The 22620-nt window shown below is 39.1% G+C and overlaps 1 protein-coding gene across 1 annotated transcript; it reads left to right on the top strand.

Annotated features, from left to right (window-relative positions):
• Positions 1–3552: 3552 nt before the first annotated feature.
• Positions 3553–4913, top strand: LOC141620276 (uncharacterized). Its single transcript, XM_074437193.1, has 3 exons — positions 3553–3694; positions 3812–4083; positions 4887–4913. The coding sequence occupies exons 1-3, from the start codon at positions 3553–3555 to the stop codon at positions 4911–4913; spliced, it is 441 nt and encodes a 146-aa protein (XP_074293294.1).
• Positions 4914–22620: the final 17707 nt, after the last annotated feature.

Here is a 22620-nt window from a genome sequence, read left to right as displayed (position 1 = left end):
GATTACCTTCTTCAATCGGTGCTGTATCTAGTAAACCTCTTCTTCTTAGTGAATTTAGTCTTCTTGCCGTGGCTTCAATTTCGAGATCAAGTGGATGTGTTGGTCGACCTCTTCTTTGTCGCCTACTCATGCAAAAGACCTAAGCACTTGAAAGAAAGGATTAGTAACAAAGGACTTAGTCTAAACTAGAACAAAAACGATTAATATCAAGCCGTACTCCCCGACAACGGCGCCAAAAACTTGATGGTATCAAGTAATACCTCGCAAGTGCACGATTTTATCGTTGTACACTTTACAGGGTCGATCCCACAAGGAGTAGGTGGACTACTAATCGTTCTAATTCACTAGCTTAGCTAAGTCGATATAAAATAAAGAGGTGGTGACGAACTAGCACTAATAATAGCAAATTAAAAGGCTACAAACTAAACAAGCAAAGAACAAGCTAAAGGATTAATAAAAGATCAAATAATAGGAAAGACTAGAACTCGGTTCTCCCACGAATATGCGTAATTCCACATGCTAATTCTCTCGGCTAATAAAAAAGGGTAGAATGGTAAGGGGGATATGGCTCTAATTCGCCTAGAACCTCCCTTCCGGGTTCGCAAAAGGACACTAGCTACCTCAACTAACCCCCCTCCCGGGTTCGAAAGTCGGTATTCCTAACTCAAAACCCAACAACCACGAAAACATGCATTTTTCCTAGGAGGTCAAGAATTTGGTCAAAATCATTAAGTACTCATCGTATACCAGGTCATCCCACTCCTCCTTCCGGAGGTCGATTTCAAACGCTAGTCCAGAGGCACCCTCCCTCGGTTCTCCCTTCCGGTCTCAACCTTAGTTGGTGACAAGGTCAAACTCCGGGTATCTAATTTACAACCTAACCAACTCCCGTTGGTGGACAAGGGCCACAAGTCGACACTACCCAAAAGTCAATCCTTAAGCATGCAATTCCTCTAGACTACCCTCACCAATTTCCCCCAAATAATTAGCCTTAATGAGATTTAATTAGTGAAATTACCCATACCGGGTCAAACTGAGTCCTAGAAGAAGACTACTCACTAATCATGTTTCTAAAGACAAGATTAATAATAAAGATGGAGTCTTTAAGCATAAACATGGTGGGAGGATGAATTCTACTTCTAAACATGCAACAATCCAACAATAATTATAAAGAAAGATGATTTAATCTAAAAACAAGGATTATTAAACTAAAAGACACAAACTTTAACACAATCAACTCAAAGATTGAATCTTTGGGTGTAACCAACATGGATGAACAAAAGAAAAAGGAGCAAAGAGAAGATGAACAATGGAAAGATGAACAATAGTGAAAACAACAACAATCAAACAACAAAGATGAAAATTTAACATAAACAATCAAACAAACTTCAAAGGAAAAGCAAATGTAAATTAATGAAAATAGGGAGAGAAATAGTACCAACTCAATAGTAAGAAAGGAATTAGGATAGAATAATAAAGAAGGAGGAACCTTCAATCTTCTTACAACCCAATTTCAATTACTAACTAATTGAAGAACTTGTCTAATTAAGGAATGATTAACAAAATAATTAACAAAGTTTGAAACTTGGAAGGGGAAATAAATTCAGATCTAGGGTTGTGTGTCTAAACACGGTTTTTAGGGAGTATTTATAGTGTCCTCTTACTTAGGTTGCAAAAAGAGGAATTAAGACAAAACACGTGTAGCAGCGACCGCCAGCCGGTCAACTACCCGGCCGGCCCTTCCTTGCGCCGAGGCATCTCAATTTTGAAGCTTAAAATGGCCAATATGACGCCCTGCCGGTTGGCCGGCTGCCGGCTGGTCGGCCCAAGGACGTCCTGCGCCTTTTCCTTCCCTTTCTTCCTTGCTAACTTCCTCGGGTGCCTTGTTTCTTCCCAAATTTCCTTTAGGTAGCTGAATTACCTACAATCGAATACCGGAATCGGTAGTAGCGGAAATGAGGGGCAAAATGCAAGAAAAAGGCCTAAGATTGCGCCTAAGTAGTCCAAAAGATTAGCAAAAAGAAGGGTAAAAAGGGGCCGAATGTTTATTCATCACCAGACCTATGAGTGCTTTGATGAGGAAAGAGAACATGTTTCATTTGGATGAAAGTTGTGAGACAGCGTTCCAAACATTAAAGAAGCGTTTGACCACAACTCAAGTCTTAGCTTTACCTGAAGGGAGTGAGAATTTTGAGGTGTATACAGATGCTTCGAAGAACGGTGTGGGTTATGTGTTGATGCAGAATGGGAAAGTCATTGCCTATGCTTCAAGGAAGTTGAAGTCTTATGAGGAGAACTATCCAACGCATGATCTAGAGTTGGGCGTAGTTGGTTTTGCTCTCAAGATTTGGAGACACTATCTATATCGGGCGACCTTTAAGTTGTTTTCTGATCACAAGAGTTTAAAGTACATCTTTACTCCGAAGGAGTTGAATATGAGACAAAGGAGGTGGATGGAGCTCATTGGAGACTATGACATGGATATTATATACCATAAAGGGAAAGCTAATATTATGGCCGATGCGTTGAGTAGGAAGAGTGTGCATTATCTATGCACAACTATATCGGTGATGAGGTTAAAAGATGAAGTGACCAAGATGGAGATACATGTGATCCAGAAGGGGGATGTAGGGAAAATTTGACAGTTGAACCTAATCTTTATGATGATATTCGCAGGAAACATGCTCTTGATTCTAAGATTCAGAAGTGGAGGGCTGGAGTGGAGAATGGGACAATGTCTCAGTTCTCTATTCATTCTAATGGGAGTGTTTGGTTTGATGGGAGATGGTGTGTACCTAAAGATGAGGAGTTGAAAAAGATAATCATGGCAGAGGCTCATTGCACTCCGTATTCAGTGCATCCAGGTGGTGACAAGCTTTATAAGGATCTTAAGAAGACGTTTTAGTGGCCTGGGATGAAGAGGGAGACAGCTGAGTTTGTTGCTCGATGTTTGACTTGCCAGAGAGTCAAAGGGGAACATCGAAGACCGTAAGGTAAGATTCAGTCTCTAGAGGTACCTGAGTGGAAATGGGAATCTATCTCCATGTATTTCATTGTGGGATTACCGAGGAATCAACAAGGTAATAACATGATTTGGGTGATTGTTGATCGTTTGACCAAGTCAGCTCATTTTATTCCCATAAAAGATACGTGGAGTAAGGTGCAGTTGGCAAATGGCTACAAGAAGAATATAGTGAGGTTACATGGGGTGCCGAAAGACATTGTGTCACATCGATATGCGAGGTTCATTTCTCGATTTTGGCAAGAGTTATAGGAATTGATGGGGGCTACTTTGAAGATGAGTACTGCATTTTATCCTGCAACAGATGGGCAGAGAGAGAGAACAATCAAGACCTTGGAGGACATGTTAAGGGCTTGTGTTATGGAGTTTGGTGGTAGCTGGGAAGATAGATTGGATTTGATAGAGTTTTCTTACAACAACAGCTACCATACGAGTAATGGGATGGCTCCGTTTGAGGCATTATATGGGAGGAGATGCATGAGTCAATCTGCTGGGATGATAGCGCAGAGGAAGTGGTTTTAGGACAACAGATGGTACAGGATATGGTGGAACAAGTGAAGTTGATTTGGCAAAAGATGAAGGCGGCTCAAGATCGACAAAAAAGTTATGCGGATTTTCATCGTCGGGAGATTGAGTTCCAAGTTAGGGATAAGGTTCTTTTGAAAGTGTCACGTATGCGTGGGGTGATGCGGTTTGGTAAGAAAGGGAAGATAAGCCAGAAGTTCATTGGCCCTTATGAGATTTTGGATCGTGTGGGAGAGGTTGCTTATCGGTTAGCTTTGCCATTAGCTTTGGATCGTGTACATAATGTGTACCATGTGTCTCAACTACGGAGGTATGTGAGTGACCCTTCTCATGTGCTAGAAGTTGAGAAAGTTGAGTTGGATGAATCTTTGTCTTATCTTGAAGTACCAAAAGAGATTCTAGATCGTAAGGTTCGTAAGACTAGAACCGGGGAGACTATTTTGCTAAAAGTGTTGTGGTCCAATCACAACGTTGAGGAAGCAACTTGGGAGGCTGAAGAAGCTATGAAGAAGCGCTATCCATCTCTTTTTAATCAGGTATGTGTGGTTACGGGGACGTAACCTTGTTTCCTTAATGGGGGGTAGCGGATGATCGCATAAGGTTTTGATACGGTTTTTGGTCAGTTTTGGTAGAGTTTAATGTATGTTTTGGGTTGTTAAGTTATGTTTTAAGTTTTTTGTTTGGAGTTATAGTTGGGTCGTTGCGTTATATTTGAGTATAGTAAGTTTGTTTTTCAGTATGGGTGTGAACTTCGGGGACGAAGTTCATTTTTAAGGAGGGAAGACTGTAATACCTCAGATATTTGAGCTGTTGGGTACTCTATCGAGTAGGACTTACTCTGTCGAGTAGGTTTTGACGCGTTCTGGATAGTGTTCTACTTCGTAGTTACTCGAGTAGCGGGTACTCGATCGAGTGTGTTAGTTACTCGATCGAGTAAGTCGAGTTTTACGGTTTTTCGGCCGGGTTTCATAGTAATGCATGAAGAGGTATTTAAAGTTATTTCGACAGTTCCATTTATTTTTACCTTTACTTTCTAAACCTTTTATAAAAGAAAATCAAACGATGTTCAAATCCTCTTCTCTCTTTGCTATCAAATCGAGGCTAGGGTTGTCGGATTTTTGAGTTCATCATACCTTTGTGATTGTCATCTCGTGGGTAAGGTTTCTATACTTTTTTTATGTGAAATAGTTGAAGTTAATTAAACCCTAATTGGGTGATTTTGGGGTTTTGGGAGTATTATTGGATAGATTTGTGATTATGTGATTATTGTTTATAGGAGGTGATTTCGTAGATGATGGTTTTTGATCTACTGTGTTGGTTGTTGGTGATTCCGTCTCAGGTAGGGTTTCCCTACTCAGTTGACTGAGTAAATATTATAAGATGGCATGATTGGTTGATTGACATGATTATTGTTATCGTTAATTCGAATTAGCATGTTTACATTGGTATTGTGGATTGGTTGTTTGTTTGTTCGTGGTTCGCGAGTTGCGCCCTCGGCTGACTAGAGTCACTTGCGGGAGTGGCTTCATGCCCTTGATTCGCCCCTTGTGGTTCCCGTCACAAGGGGGATGTGCACATTAATGGACATGGGTTATTCGTTCTATGGTGTTGAGCGGGGCTTAGGTGGTACGGCTGCGGTCCCCACTGGCGGTGTGGAATATCTGTTGTGAGGGATATTCTGGTAGGGCTACACAATTTAGTGTGTAGTCAAATGATTGGTGATGATGTGGAGTTGGAGGAATGTGATTGTATAATTGGATGTGTTGATTGCTTATTTTGTTTATGCAGTAACTGACCCCGTTTAAATGTTTTGAAAACTGCGGTGATCCATTCGAGATGGTGAGCAGTTGATTAGCAGGTATTTCCTTGGAGTACGAGCGAGGATCTAGCTGGGGATCGAGTCACTACTCGTCAGAGTCTTTAGTCTTGCGCTGTGCTTTTTTAAGATAGTTTTACTTAGTTGGTTTTCAATTTTGAGACAATCGCACTTTCTTATGTCAGTTTTGGTTTGTAATGTACGCACACTAAACTTTATTACTTAAAGTACGTTTCTTTATGGTCTTCTTTGATTACTATACCTCGGGTAACTGAGATGGTAGCATCTCCATATGCTAGGGTGGTCTTGGTAGGGCACCTTTGTGTATGGGGGTGTTACAACTATGCAAAGTAACTTCGCAAAAATAATAGTGTCATTTTCAAAGGTAAGAAATGGTACTAAATAAACTCCATCGCCAATGTTAATACCAATGCCACTCTTGGGGTCTTCACTCTTAGACTGAAGAGTGCGAGCAAGTAATAATTCAGCACAAATGATAAAAATATAAGGAGATATAGGATCACCTTGACGAATTCCTTTACTCAAAAAAGAAAACATCACCCGGCAATCCATTGACCAAAATAGAATAAGACACAGATTTGATACATTTCATAATCCAACTAATCCAAACAGGGCTAAATCCATTGAGTAAACGTTTCCTCAATATATTTCATTCTAACCGGTCATAAGCTTTCTCCATGTCAAACTTAATAGCTATGCAACGACGATGGCCACCTTTACGCTTAAAGGAATTGAAGATCTCATGAGCTAAAAGAATGTTATCTTGGATAAAACTATATGGAGTAAAAAAACCCTTCAAAGGATGAATTATTTTATTCAAAATAATTTTTATTATTTTATTCAAAATAACTTTTAAATGATTAGCTAAAATTGTAGCTATAATCTTATAAATGGTAGAGCAGAGATTGATCGGCCTAAAAAAGATTAGTTGTTAAAGGTATATCAATATTTGGAATAAGCGCTAGAAAAATGTAGTTAAATTCCTTAAGAATTTTCCTGGAATGGAAAAAAAAATTTAAAACTGCTTTTGTAACAGAATGGTCAACAATATGCCAATATTTTTGAGAAAATACTGGTGAAAAACCATAAGGTCCTGGGATTTTACCGGCTGCAAGTTGAAACACATCTACTTTTACTTTATCTTTAGTGACTTTACTAATAAGAAATACATTATCTTCCTCAAAAAAAAAAAAATGCATTATCCGTATCAGAAATTAAACTAAAAATAGGTTTACAATCTTCATTCTTATAAAACGAACACAAATGATCAGAGACGAAGCTTGGAGTAGGTCATAGGTATGATCTTTCTAATTATATTTTAATTTTGATTATCTCTTTTTCTTTGTGAAATGTAAGTATCATTAAGCTCAAATGAAATCAGGGTTCATACAACCATTACATTATCATTTTCCTACTAAGCTAGCAGGCTACAACAATGACATAAAAATTAGACTTTCTAAGTGACTTAGACAACTTTTTAAGATAGACCCTGGGTGACTATATGTTTGTGAAAGTCATCTGTGTGAGCTTTTGAACCTAGAAGACCTTTATAGTAATCTACAAAAGCCTCAAGAATATCATCAGGATCAGTGCATATTATACCCATAACATTTTCAATCTGTAAAACTTTATTGCGTAAATGCCTCTTCCTTATAGCTTGATGGAACATCTCAGAGTTGGTATCCCCATCCCGATCCCAATCACACTTTGCTTTTTGTCTTAAGAAGTCCTCTATGGACTCTGGTAATAAAACATAAGATTCCCTAATTTGCCTTTCTTGATTCATTAGCTCTAAATTAGCAGAATCATCTTACAGTGTCGATTGGCAGTTAATGAGCAACTTATAAGCCACATCAGCATTTCTCTCAACATCAGAAAACAACTCTTTATTCAAGCTTTTAAGAGCTGGTTTGAGCAACTTTAACTTCCTTACAACTTGAAACATAGGAGTACCTTGAATTTGAAAGTCCTAACCAAATGGAACTATGGTATTGAACACATCCACATTGATCCACATATTAAAAAACTTGAAAGGTTTTTTACTCCCACTGATTTGCTTTCCACATGAGATAATGCATGGACAATGGTCAAAGGAATCTTCAGGTTGATAATGAGCATACCAGTCAGACCATAGCCTCAGCTAGTCCCTTTTGACTAGTACTCTATCAATTCTACTGAGAATTCTAGTCTCACTAGGCTGTTTGTTGTTCCAAGGAAAAAAGCCCCAGTGGTTTTCAAATCATGTAAATCACACTAATCCACAGTAGACTGAAAAAGGGAGCATCTCATCATCCTTAACAACCTTCCCCAGCCTCTCATTTGCATACAACACATTGTTAAAGTCACCTAGAACAATCCAGTGACCAGCAGCACACATTATGAGCAAATTAGTCCATAGGGGAACCCTTTCTTCAATTTTACTGAAAGCATAAACATAAGTAGCAGTAAACTCAATATTGTGAACTTTATCCTTTATTTTGATATGAATGTATTGAGAGTCCATTTCTAAGACAACTAACTCAATTCTACTAGGTTTCCACATGATCCAAACCCTACCCCCCGGATGGCAGGCAGTATTAGTAACATAGTTCCAATTATCACAAACCCTACCAGCTATTCTATTTAGAGACACAGGTTTAACCCTGGTCTCAAGGAGCCCAAATAGATCTACATCATTTTGATATAGGAACCACTTCACATCTTTATGTTTAGTATCACTATTAATGCCCCTCACATTCCACACTCAAAACCTAATCATTAGGTGCACCAGACACCCCTTCCCCCTCCTTTATCAACCAGTTCAGCAACAGCAGTAGCCTCAGCCAATTCAGCATTAAAATTCACAGAAAATTCTGCATCTTGGCCTCCCACAACCCTAGACTCATGCCTAGTTGATACGGTCGTTATGTACCAAAAATAAATACCTAAGTTACTACTAACAGAAGTCAGCGGTAAGTAGGGTCGATCTCCACAGGGAGGCTAAGTTGCTATCTATCTGTTTAACTCGGTCTGTCAGAATGTCACAATTGGGGGTTTGAAGTGTTTTGACTAAACTAATAAGACTAAGGTAAGAGAGAAAAGGAACGAGGAATTAACAGTAAGAGAAGGGAACTAGGATTTCGGGTCATCAATAAACGTCAGTCAATCACAGCTAAGGTCACAGATCAGTCGATGTGTCGGTCTAAGGGGCAACGAATATCTCCTTTCGGTCTCAATTCGCCCTAAAATGCTATTAGCTTAACTTTCGCCCTCACTAAAGCATCCTATTGTTCACTGCAGGTCTCACCCCTTCCAACCTTTCGGTCCAGGTCAAGGTTTACCAATATTAAAAGGCTAATTGTGTCGACTCAACCAGCAGGATACAGTTAAAGCAGCGATTAACAACATAGACTACAACTACAACGATAGATCTAATAACCTAATTAACAACTAACATTGGTCTACTGAATCACCTAATCCTAGCAGAGGAATTTAGCTAGACATAATTGAATAAAGAATAAGAACAAGGAGAATAATAATAAACATTAACATAAAATAAAGAGGGAAAAGAAGGGAAAGAAGTTACAGTAGAAATAGATTTGGAATTAATAGAAGAATAAAGTAGCAGCAGTAAAAGTAACGTATGATGTGTGGAGAGTTACAAATGACGTCTCCCCTTCCTATTTATAAGAAAAAATAGGATTTTATTCAACCTAATGACGGATTTAAGCTAAAAGCCCAAGCCCGTAAGAGAAACCACTCGATCGAGTGGTTTAAAACCACTCGATCGAGTAAACTAAAGCTTAAACCACTCGATCGAGTAGAAAATCTACTCGATCGAGTAAATCCTAAAATGCAACTACTCGATCGAGTACATTTTGTACTCGATCGAGCAAAATTGTACTCGATCGAGTACTTTCCAGCATCAATTTCCTGCTTTGCGCACTAAACTTCAAACGGCTGCCATTTCTTCGTTGCTTGGGCAAACAGGGTGATTCTGGTGGCGTTGGAAAGCTAAGAGGACAAGCTTTCATCTCCAATTGGAATCACCTGAATATCAGTTGTATAACACGATATATGGCTCTTCAAAGTAGGCACTAGCAATTTGAAGTTCTTCCTTTGCTCGCCTAGCTATCTTTCTTCTTTGCGCATCTCAAAATAGCTACATTCCCGCTCCAAATTCACTCTTCCTCCAAATGCATGCTAAACGGACGGTAAAAGGCTTGATTTCACTACTTTCTAGTCCATTCCTGCAATTAAGACAAAATAAACCAAAGTAGCATATTCGGGGCATTTCGTAGCATAAAACTACGATAATAGCATAGAAATACGTGCTAAAATAGGCTAAAAAGACTATACAAAATACACGTATCACTAGTCATTCTTGTTATCACCCTATAAGGGGTATAAATACGACCATGAAGTGGTGCTGGATAACTATAGGAGTAGCCAGAATACTAGCGCCAGGTTTGCCAGCAGACTCAGTGGGCTGTCTTACCTCTCTGGAAACTAAGGGAGGGAATTCCTTAGGATCCACATGTGTAGTTGCAGTACCACCAGGTTTCTTTGGCTGCCAAGCTTGTCTCTGAGGTTGTTTAGCCAGGGGCCTTCTCTCCTATATCACTTTCCTTCTACAAGCATTAGAATAATAGCCTATTCCTTTGCACTTGAGACATGTGATAGGAAGGCAATCATATTCAATAGCCACTGTAACCTCATTCCCCAACTCATCCTCAAAAGTAATACGTGTAGGAAAATTATGATCAATTTCTACTTCTACCATGATTCGTGCAAATTCCAGTAAAGTTTTATCCATGGTAGAATCATCTATTTTTACAAAACGTCCAACTAAACCAGCTAGTTTCTCCAGACACTTTGCCCCCCAGAATTTTAAATCTAGACCCACAAGCTTAATCCAAATAGGCACTTTCTTAATAGAAACTTTTGAAATTTTCACGGAGGGATCCCAAGGCTTAATAACAATAGGTTTGCCATCAAACAAAAATATACCATTGGCTAGTACAAGTCGATGATGTTCAGGTTTGACAAATCTTACCACAAACAGTCCATTAGGGAGGAAGGAGATATTAGAAATCTCATAAGCAGATCAAATTCTACTAAGAAAACCATCCAGGACCTCCCAAGGTGGAATCACCCCCATAACATACCCATAAATCGCCAGCTTCTAGTAAGCAATTTGCTCTTTAACATTGTTTTAGCAGGGATTTTCACAAAGATGATGTCCTGCTAGGGATGTAATTGCAGGGTAATCTAACTCAAAATAAGTAGCCTGACTAGTATGATAGGTTAAGTAAAGAACAAATACTAAAGTAAGACTCAAAGATTTATACGTGGAAAAACCTTGGGAATAAGGAAAAAAACCACGGGCACCAAGCCAGGAGGGATTATTACTATGATTTTGAGTATCCTGACAGAGAATGTGTATGTCAGGCAAGGAATAGAGTGTGGCTACTTAATAATAATTTGTAAGGTAGTTATGATTACAAATATGAGAGTAAAAATGTGAGTGAGTAAGTAAGTGTCTTCTCCTTTCTTCTTCTTTACTATTTATAGTGGCCTTGCAACGGTCCTCTGAAGTTGTTTTTAGGCTTTCCCAGTAAATAGGCCTCGTGCCCTATTTACCCGGGAGTGGTTAGTTGACTCCTAGAGTTGGCCGCCATTATTTCAGCTGGGTTGACTGCATCAAAGTTGTGGGTTTTGTTGAATAAGTCTTCCGTGTAAATAGGAACCACTTTTGTGAACTTCAGTTATTGCCTGACGCGTTCTGGTTATGCTTATCACATGGCTTGACGAGATATCCATTCAGGCCTGACCTAATAGACGCATGACCTGACTTTCCCTCCTGGCTCGTGCCTGCTCTGGTGTTTGGATGCCTTGTATTGAATTGTTTTATGTTCAGGCTTAGCTTGGGCATACCCTGATTCTTGTCTGATCAGCCAGAGTAAATCTGGGCCCAATAATTGCCCCTTATCTTCTTATTCCCACTGGATTTGGCCAGGGATAAGGAGATAAAAATTTGGACCAGGCAAAGTGTATAGGAATATTTTACCGGAAAAGAGTTTGAGTCCCTTTCAACTTCTATAACGGCTAGTGTTCATAAATGAGATAGATTCATTAAACCCTAGGAGAGTCATGATTGGATTTGTCCACTTGTGTTATCCGTTGGATTTTTGCGGCTATAAAAATGCTTGAACCGTTTGCTTTGCTTTCACATTCCCATTCTTCAACTCTGTAAAATTTCTTTCTCTTCTCTAATTCCTTTGTGAAATAAATTCTTCTCTGAAAACTTAACTTCATATTCAAATCATTCAAAAAATGGCCAGAGGAAGGAGAAAGGCTGCTGCATCAAAGACTGCTGCTGGGGCTGAACAGGCTCCAGTAGTGGTGGATGTTCCAGAGATTATTCCTGAAGATGAAGTGACACGCCTAAAATATCGCAATAAAAGACGGCCAAATTAACAATTTATATACCACAAAGCATACTAATTAACACTAATTCTAAACTAGTAAAGTAGCAAGCAAAGGGATCGAACACAAGAGAAGGGGGGTTTAGCAATAGTGAAATTAAAAGAGCAATTAGAACAATTGTGACAAAGTAACAACAAATATGTAAAAGGGGGGGGGGGGGGGGGGAGCTGGTTTGGTTTTCAAGGACAACAAAAGGAAATTCAAACAAGAGTAAGCAACAAGTAATCAAACAAGTGAGTTTTAAGATGGAAATTTATCAAATTTGAGAGAAACTTAATCCGACTCAATAAAATGAGGCACTTTAGTTAATAAAACCACAAAATCAATCCTTTAATTATATTATCACCCTATTGTGAAGATAAATCTTCTAAATCTCCTTAATAATGGCCAAATGACAAGGAAATCACACTTAATCAAATAACCCAACTTATAAATCCTACCAAGTAGAAATCACATACATTGGTCAAATTAACAAGAAGATATGAGCACGAGAGATTCAATAGGGGTAATTAGACACAATGAAATCACGATTAATGCCTAATTAGAAGTTAATCCTTTACTTGCTAATTAAGCCAAGAAGAAATCACATTCATTAGCATAATAACAAGGTGTTGCAAATATGAGATTACAAGGAGATCACACTTAATAATCCCAACAACAATAAATTAAGGAACTTGATTAATTAAGCAACAAGGAAATCACACTTAATTACTCAATATAAACAAGGTTTCCAAAATTCAAACAATAAACATAAAAGGATTAACAATGATAATGAAAATTAAGGAAAGATTAAGGAGTCTTACAACCAAAGGTTACACCTTTGAGCCGGATTAAGAAAGGGAGATTAGTTCTCCATGCTAGATCTAAACCCAATAACAAAGATGAATAATTCCCACAATTACAACTTGATTAATTAAAGTGGCATAAGATATCTTAGCCTACTTGAAAACATCCTATATATAGTCTAACGTAACCTAATAATCATGGGCTTAACAAAGGAAAAGCCCGTAACACAAAACGGAATGAACCCAGAAAACTCGCACGGTGCGAGTTCTGGCGTCTGGAAACTCGTACGGTACCATAGTCTGTGGGGTAATATCCGTATAAAACCTTTAAATTATAGGACTATAACGCAAATTTAATACGTGATTTATTGTCATAAACGAAAAACAATGAAAAACGATAAAGCACAAGAATTAACCTTCGGTCCTAGTGCAATTCGGCAATGAGAGATCAAAGTAGACCTCCTCCTAATTGTTGCACCCAAGATCGTCTGAGAATATGCCCTTGTGCTAGAAATGTGTTCTCTAATTGCCTTGCAATATTGAGAGAACTTGATGTGAGTTTTCTTTAGATGTGAGATCTGAATTTTGAGAGGAAAAATGTCTCTCAAAACCCTAATTCTTTTTGCAAATGACAATTAGGTTAACAAGGAGGAGAGGCCCTCCTTTTTGTTCTTCTAATTCGGCCAAACCGAGTGAAAGGGGAGAAAATGGGCTTTCATTTTCTCCTTATTTTAACTCGTGATCCGATGCTAAAATGTATATGACGCGGTTTTTATTATAAATCGTCATCGGTTATCGGTTATTAAAACATCAACTAATAACACGGATTAGTTGAATTATTAATACGTGTCCGACAAAGACAATATTGTATAATTAATTCAATATACATTTATTAAATATAACCGTTTATATTTAATTTACGAATTAACTGTTTAATTCGCCTTAGCCCATTTTAATTAATCCGTATTAAATAAAATATCTCAACACCGCATGTTGACTAATTACTAGTCAAATAACTCGGACTAACTGCTTAGTCAATTATTGGCATCAACATGACTGTATTTTCATACCGTCATATCTCTCAAACGTATCCTATAGGTGTGACTTTTAGGGACCAGTTGATCACCGCCATCTGTATGACAATAACGTCAAACTTATCTAGCAAGCCAACCGTTATTAATAAACGTGGACCAACTGATTATAATACAAAAGTATACCCTTTGATCCTTTTAGAGATTTATAAGTCCTTGCACTAACTGTAAAGGACACCAGCCCCAACAAGCTCCCACTTGTCCGTACAAGTGTATGTGCAATGACGTTATCCGCACTAACTGGAGGACACCACCTCCAACAAACTCCCACTTGTCCGTACAAGTGTATGTGCGATAACCTATTCTCATATTCATTTAAAATTTCTCCCACTCAATGTAAAACAATTTGCAGATCCGGATCCGCAAAGGTCGTATTTTACAATCGATCTGTATCAAGAGTGGTTTCCCCGACTAGAGAGTAACTTAACTGATAAAACGAATCCGTATCCGAGCATGGCCATGCATTTCGATTCTGACTCCTCGAGTGGCCCTGAGAAATATCGAGTACCTGATAAAGGCTGAATATTTCCTTCAACTCGACTCCTTCCGATCTAAGCACAGCATGAAATGGCCCAGAAAAAATCTACTTGGCCCCCTGTTACGGATGACCGTGAGAAAGAAACCAAAGTCACCCAAAATCTGCCTTGGTCTCAAGAGACAGTCGATAGTCAAAAGAATCGACTCTTAGGATCACCATGGAGGTCCTATCCACGACCGGGCACCGAATGTTATAAAACATTTAGGACTCCACGTCGATGTCACAATTGTGTCCTACGAAATATCCGTATAAATCGCCTCTGTAATTGGTCAGTCAACCTTTTGACTTATGGCTCGTTGAACCCACCATCAACCAACGTCACAAAATAATTACCTTGAGTTATCAGCTCACGTGGGCAATTAAGGACCAAAAATATAATGTTTGTTCAATTCACTTTGTGGTGTTCAAAATTTGTCGTACAAATCCACATGAAAAACAAAATATATAAATATCAAAACGATGATGTTGTATAGAGTACAAAAGAGAATGAATCTAATCCATAAAAGAGTACTACAACTTAGGAACACGTTTAATTCCCATGGAATTAACGTGCCCTTCATGCTTATCTTGTCGTAATGGTTTAGTGAAAGGATCTGCTATGTTATCATCGTAGCAATCTTTTCTATCACTACTTCCTTTTGCTCCACGTAATCTCGGATTAGATGAGCTTTCCGTTGTACATGTCTAGACTTGTTGCTAGACTTTGGCTCCTTAGCTTGGAAGATGGCACCACTATTGTCGCAATAGATGGTGATCGGGTCATTCGAACTAGGCACTACAGATAGTCCATGTAAGAATTGACGCATCCATATCGCTTCCTTTGTAGCTTCGGACGCGGCATAGTACTCGGACTCGGTCGTAGAAATCTGCAACATTTGTTTGGAACTCTTCCAGTGATCTGCAGCGCCATTAAGAGTAAAAACGAATCCAGACTGAGATTTCGAGTCATCTCGATCCGTTTGGAAGCTAGCATCTGCGAACCTGGTTGCGCATAGCTTTTGAGCGCCTCCATAAGTCAATGCCCAATCTTTAGTCCTCCGTAGGTACTTAAGAATGTTCTTGATAGCCAACCAATGTGATTCACCTGGATGCTGTTGGAATCGACTTGTCATACTCAATGCATATGCCACGTCCGGACGTGTGCATATCATGGCATACATGATTGATCCTATAGCCGAGGCATAAGGAATCCGTGTCATGCGCTCTTTCTCTTCCTGTCTCTCGGTGCCGGAGACTTGCTCAAATGCACCCCTGGAGCCATAGGAAGAAACCCCTTCTTGGAGTTAGTCATGCTGAATCTCTCTAGGATTTTGTCTATGTAAGACTCTGACGAGAGATAACATCCGTCGTGATCTATCTCGATAGATACGGATGCCCGGAATTCTTTGTGCCTCTCCCAGATCTTTCATCCGGAAATGGTTTTTCAACCATACTTTCACCGAAGTTAAGAGAGGTATGTCATTCCCAATCAGGAGTATGTCGTCAACATACAATATTAGGAAGACAATCTTGCTCCCACTCGACTTGATATATAGACATGGTTCCTCGACCGATCGAGTAAATCCATTGTCTTTTATCACTTGGTCGAAGCGATGATTCCAACTCCGAGATGCTTGCTTAAGTCCATAAATGGAACGCTTAAGCTTGCACACTTTCTTAGGATGTTGTGGATCGATGAAACCTTCGGGTTGTACCATGTACAACTCTTCCTCCAAAAAGCCGTTTAAGAAGGCGGTTTTCACGTCCATTTGCCAAATTTCATAGTCATGAAAAGCGGCAATCGCTAAGATAATCCGAATGGAACGCAAAGATGACTACGGTGCAAAAATTTCATCGTAGTGCAAACCTGGCACTTGGGTGAAACCTTTAGCAACTAGTCGTGCTTTATAGATATCTTGTTGACCTTCCACAGAATGCTTTATCTTGTAAAGCCATTTGCATTGAAGGGAACGAACCTTAGTAGGTAAGTCAACAAGATCCCATACGTTGTTCTCATACATGGAGTCCATCTCGGATTGCATGGCCTCAAGCCATAGCTTTGAGTCAGAACTGGTCATGACACCTTTATAGGTTGAGGGTTCACTACTCGTTAAGAGCAGAATGTCATCTATGTCATGTTCCTCGACCATACCAATGTATCTGTCCGGAGGAATAGAGACTCTACCCGACCTCCTAGGTTCCTCGGAATATTAACCGCAAATAGGGATTGAAGGAACTGGTTCCTCCAATGGATTCTCGGTATTTGTTTCTGGAATCTCCGACAGGTCGAAGGTTCTATCACTCTTTGCATTCTCGAGAAATTCCTTCTCTAAGAATGTCGCACTAGCCGCAACAAAAACGCGTTGTTTGGTTGGCGAATAGAAGTAATGACCAAGTGTTCCTTTAGGATAACCTATAAAGTATGTCTTGACCGATCGCGGGCCGAGCTTATCCTCGTGTCTCCACTTGACATAAGCCTCGCAGCCCCAAACCCGTATAAAGGACAAGTTAGGGACCGTTCCTTCCATAGTTCATATGGAGTCTTGTCAACACTTTAGACGGACTTCGATTAAGTATTAGAGCAAATTGTGACGAAGAGCATAACCCCACAATGAGTCGAACAACACGGTGTGACTCATCATGGATCGAACCATATCAAGTAGTGTTCGATTTCTCCGTTCGGACACACCATTCAACCGAGGTGTTCCAGTGGAGTTAATCGTAGGGCAATCCCACGCCTTTAAGGTGTTGATCAAACTCGTGAGAAAGATACTCGCCACCACGATCCGAACGTAGTGTTTTAATCTTTCTACCCAAAGAGGTTCAGACTCTATTCGGTATTCTTTGAATTTCTCAAAGGATTCACTTTTATGCTTCATTAAGTAGACATAGCCATATCTACTTAAATCGTCCGTGAAAGTGATGAAGTACCTATAGCCTTCTCGTGCGGTGATTGACATAGGTCCGCATACATCCATGTGTATGAGTCCTAATAGGTCGCCAGCCGCGCATTCCAACACCTTTGAAGGAAATTCGAGTCATCTTACCGATGAGACATGATTCACACGTGCCAAATGATTGAAAATCAAAGGCCGAGATAGCTCCATTCTTTATGAGCTGTTTTACGCGTTTCTCATTAATGTGTCCCATACGGCGATTAAAGCCATAGATACGTTTGATCTTTGTCACCAACCTTTAACTTTTTATTCATTACGTGTAATATTTCTATTGGTCGATCTAAAACATAAATTCCGTTCATGGAGACTGCCTTGCCATAAATCATATCGTGTAATGAGAAAATGCAAGAATTATTCTCTATTACAAATGAAAAACCAAGTTTGTCAAGTGCTGAAACTGAAATAATGTTTTTAGAAAGACTGGGTACATAATAGCGATTATATAAAGATAACTCAAATCCGCTAGGAAGTTGGATCACATATGTTCCCCTCGAGACGGCAGCCACTCGTGCTCCATTCCCGACACGCAGGTCCACCTCACCCTTTACGAGGGGTTCGATGTTTCGGAGCCCCTGCACATGATTACACAGATGAGAACCACAACCAGTATCTAGTACCCAAGTTCCGTAACTTGCGTGGTTAATCTCAATCATATGAATAAAAGTAGAAGGAGAAGACATACCAACAGGTTTAACGCGACCTACTTTTATGTCCTCATGATAAACAAGACATGTACGCCTCCAATGCCCAGTCTTGTGGCAATGATGGCATTCCATGTTTTCGGTCTTGCTCTTTGTCGCGCCTGATGAGTTACTTGCCTCACCAGGCCCACTCTTACCTGATCCCGACTTCTTAAACTTCGGTTTACCTACTGCTAGGCCTGGCTGAACTTTACCCTTACCTTTGCCCTTGTTTGTCACAACGAGAACATCCTGTTTAAGGCTCCCACTAAACTTCATGTCCTTCTCGGTGCATACGAGAAGGGAGTGTAGTGCGTGAGGACTTTTCTTCAAATCATTCATATAGTAATTGGCTCTAAAGAGCGCAAAACCATCGTGGAGTGAATGAAGCATGCGGTCAATCACAATGTTCTCGCTGATTTTACAATCAAGCGTCTCCGCTTTCTCGACATTCTCAATCATGCTGAGAATGTGTGGGCTAACCGGTTGGCCCTTCTGGAGTTTCGCCTCAAAGAAGCGACCGGTAAGCTCATAGGTCACGATTCTCGGTGCTTTCGAGAATTCCTTAGTGAGCGTAGTGAAAATCTTGTTTGCACCTTGGGCTATGAAGCGTTTATGCAAATTGGATTCCATTGCAAAAATAAGTACGTTCTTTACCGCACCCGCTTCCATGGCGAAATCGTTATACTTGTCGATCTCGTTTATTTCGGTAGTGGGGCCTGGGTTTGGTGGGATGGGCTCAATAAGATATTTGAGCTTTCCATCGCAATGGCGGCATTCCGTAATGCCGCCTCCCGTCCGTGAAGTTTGATCCATCATTCTTCGATCCGAGTAGACCGATTCATCCGATCCATGAAGATCCGAAGCCAGGACTCACGGTCCAACGTGACACTTGGCATTGGGTCGTCATCACGGCCAGCCATTATGTTATTAGCGCTTTAAATGATCGTGTTCTACATCGAAAAAGGAAGAAAAACAAAAACGAAATAAGCAACTCATCGAGGTGATTTAAGTCTATTTGAAATTCATTTTAACGTGTAGACTCATTGCACTTGCATAATTGATCTCCCTCAAGAATAATACAAGTGATCCCAAGACTCAATTTCCGTAAATTGATAAGCCAACTGTTTAGCTAGTTCTTCCGTAAGAACTCTTGGTCGATAGATTTCCGTAAATCCTATCTATAGTCCACCATAATCACAGGATCGCATTTAGAGTGACCATAGTGTTGAGATAAAATAGGTCAATCGGTTCCAACTTACCCGACGTAAAAGGGGTCATATTATGCCTACCGACGAAGAAGGGACTCATTGGAGTTTGACCTATAAAGACCATTCTCAATTTTGGTTTATACGAGGAAGATCCCATCAACTAAGTTTAAATTCATTTTAAGTGAACGAATAACTAGCAACTGCGTGAATGAATTAATTTAGATGATGGCTTAAATTGATCGTGTGACATGAGAATGTCATAGAAAACTAATGCGTGACCTCTATATGAGACAGTTTTCATGCAATTATTAGGTGGTTTGGTTTTTAGGCGGAATATGATGCAATCTATCGTTACGATAAAAAAAAAAAAGAATGCAAAACGTAAATAAAAATTCCTAGTGTGGCCTATCCTAGTAAAAAGAACAAAATACAACTTTGGAATCCACCGTTGGACCCAAGAAGCTTGTCTTGATGTTCCATCTTTGTCCATGTAGCTGGAGTGAGCATCCGATCTCCATCTTTGGTCTTCTCAAAATTACAATTAAAATTTACAAAATATAAACCTATTTACATTCTAAATAAAAACAGTAATTATAAAAGAAAAACAAAATGGAGATGCGAGATCTCAAAATACAACCAAGACCGTGTTCCATCATTACGGTAACACGTTCTACTAAGGCCACACTAAGTTACAATCGTTTGTAAAATTAAATAAATACGTAATTAAAAGCATTCAAAACAATCAAAATAACGATAAATAAAATGCATCAACTAAATTAAATTTATTCGTGACATAATTCCGTAATTATGTTAAATTTATCCAAACCACCTTATATGATTAAAATTATGTGACAAAACCGCTTTAGTCAAGTTAATTTTAATCCGTGATAATCCGTTACTTTAAATCGTTTTAAAATAACTAAATGGTACGTGAGTGAACCGTTTCACTATCAAGCGAATGCACAAAATTCGTATTGTGCACATGTTTTGGCCGAAAAAAAATAAAAACTGAATTTTTTTTTTCTTCACGGTCTGACCGTGAACAGTACCAATTTTTTTTTTTTTTTTTTTTTTATTTTATTTTGAAGCTTAATGCCGAGAGCTCAAAAGGCCAAAAAAAAAAAAATAATCAAACGGCTCAAAAAAACGAGAGCCTCATCAATGCAAACAAAATCGATTTGTTAGAAACCAATTGTAAATTGAACATAATCCGTATTAAAGCAAAATTACAATTGACATGATCTTCACATATTGTTATAATTATCGTTTAAAACAACAATACGCAAAGAACAAATCGAAAACAAAACAAGAGATCGTCTGATCTAGCAATAACCGTGAGGCACGCAATTCAAGGCAAAAAAAATTGAAAACAGGCCGTGAAAATAAAAAGGCCGCACGGTTTTCAACACAAAAAAAATGCCGTGACAAAAAAGAAATTTTGGCCGAGACCAAAAACAGCCACACGGTTCAACAATTTTATGCAAAAATATATCGATTCAATTTCGTTTGATGAAAAACACATAGAAAAATTTACGTGGCCTCGCTCTGATACCACTTGTGGGGTAATATCCGTATAAAACCCTTAAATTATAGGACTATAACGCAAATTTAATACGTGATTTATTGTCATAAACGAAAAACAATGAAAAACGATAAAGCACAAGAATTAACCTTCGGTCCTAGTGCAATTCGGCAATGAGAGATCAAAGTAGACCTCCTCCTAATTGTTGCACCCAAGATCGTCTGAGAATATGCCCTTGTGCTAGAAATGTGTTCTCTAATTGCCTTGCAATATTGAGAGAACTTGATGTGAGTTTTCTTTAGATGTGAGATCTGAATTTTGAGAGGAAAAATGTCTCTTAAAACCCTAATTCTTTTTGCAAATGACAATTAGGTTAACAAGGAGGAGAGGCCCTCCTTTTTGTTCTTCTAATTCGGCCAAACCGAGTGAAAGGGGAGAAAATGGGCTTTCATTTTCTCCTTATTTTAACTCGTGATCCGACGCTAAAATGTATATGACGCGGTTTTTATTATAAATCGTCATCGGTTATCGGTTATTAAAACATCAACTAATAACACGGATTAGTTGAATTATTAATACGTGTCCGACAAAGACAATATTGTATAATTAATTCAATATACATTTATTAAATATAACCGTTTATATTTAATTTACGAATTAACTGTTTAATTCGCCTTAGCCCATTTTAATTAATCCGTATTAAATAAAATATCTCAACATCGCATGTTGACTAATTACTACTCAAATAACTCGGACTAACTGCTTAGTCAATTATTGGCATCAACATGACTGTATTTTCATACCGTCATATCTCTCAAACGTATCCTATAGGTGTGACTTTTAGGGACCAGTTGATCACCGCCATCTGTATGACAATAACGTCAAACTTATCTAGCAAGCCAACCGTTATTGATAAACGTGGACCAACTGATTATAATACAAAAGTATACCCTTTGATCCTTTTAGAGATTTATAAGTCCTTGCACTAACTGTAAAGGACACCAGCCCCAACATAGTCATCAAAGCATCTCCTAACCTATCAATTAGGCAACCTCAAATTCCTCCATACTTCACACAACTCCAACAATTCACAACTCAGTAACCAACTCAACCAACCCGACAATGCATAAGACAAGTCAAAACAATCCAACTCCAAACAACAAGTATGCCAAGCACTAGTATCAAAGTAAGCCTCCAAACCCCCCTCCTAGTCTTGGCACATTACTAGCCTACCCTTCCGGCCTTCTAGAGCTCCACCACTTATGTCACCAACACCAAATGGAAGTAGTCATGTATGTGACATGATTTCAAGGCTTCAAAGAGTCAACAAGATTTTTCAATTTTTTCCTAATTCTCTCATTTTGCCTAAACCGCCCTTTCGGGTTTTCTGTTTAGCTCTTTTCCTCACCTCTACTCTCGTGGCTCGCACTCTTTTTTTTTTTTTTTTTTTTTTTTTTTCATTTTGCCCGGAGCGCCCTTTCGGGTTTTCACTCCGGCCTTGGCCACTTTCCCACTTTTGCCTAGGATGCCCTTTTGGGTTTTCATCCTAGCCGGGTTTTTCTTTTTTCTTTTCTTTTCTTCCTTTTCTATTTTTTTTTTTTCATTTTTTTTTGAATTGAAATACGGTGCATGAGACAAATATATTACAATATATACATGATTTTACCAACTCATGCCCACCCCACACTTAAATCTTCACTTTGTCCCCAAAGTGTGAGGTGAACACCGTAAACTCACTCAAAGTGTGAGTGTGAGCATGAGGCACCTCCATGTCCCGGAGGTCCTCCCCTTCTTCTTGATTCTCTTCTTCTTCTAAATCTAGCAATTTTGGCTCTTGCTTCATTAACTTGAGTCTCATTGTATCCTTGGTATTGGGTGGGGAATTGTTGCATGTGTTGTGCATTCATGGCCGCCACCATATCAAAGGTTGCGTTTTGCATATAACGCATCTCCTCCAAATCATCTTGGTAGTGGTGGTAGCGGTTTTCGGTGATTCCCCACCGGG

The sequence above is a fragment of the Silene latifolia genome, chromosome X, assembly GCF_048544455.1.
Source record: "Silene latifolia isolate original U9 population chromosome X, ASM4854445v1, whole genome shotgun sequence".
Taxonomy (NCBI): domain Eukaryota; kingdom Viridiplantae; phylum Streptophyta; class Magnoliopsida; order Caryophyllales; family Caryophyllaceae; genus Silene; species Silene latifolia.
Note: the sequence above shows the minus strand (reverse complement) of the source record. Positions and strands in the feature narration are given on the sequence as shown.

Coding starts and splice junctions, on each gene's coding strand:
- LOC141620276 (XM_074437193.1), top strand. CDS start 3,553: ATGGTACAGGATATGGTGGAACAAGTGAAGTTGATTTGGCAAAAGATG. Junction 3,695..3,811: donor GGTTCTTTTGAAAGTGTCAC/GTATGCGTGGGG, acceptor CTTTGCCATTAG/CTTTGGATCGTGTACATAAT. Junction 4,084..4,886: donor ATCCATCTCTTTTTAATCAG/GTATGTGTGGTT, acceptor ATTCCGTCTCAG/GTAGGGTTTCCCTACTCAGT.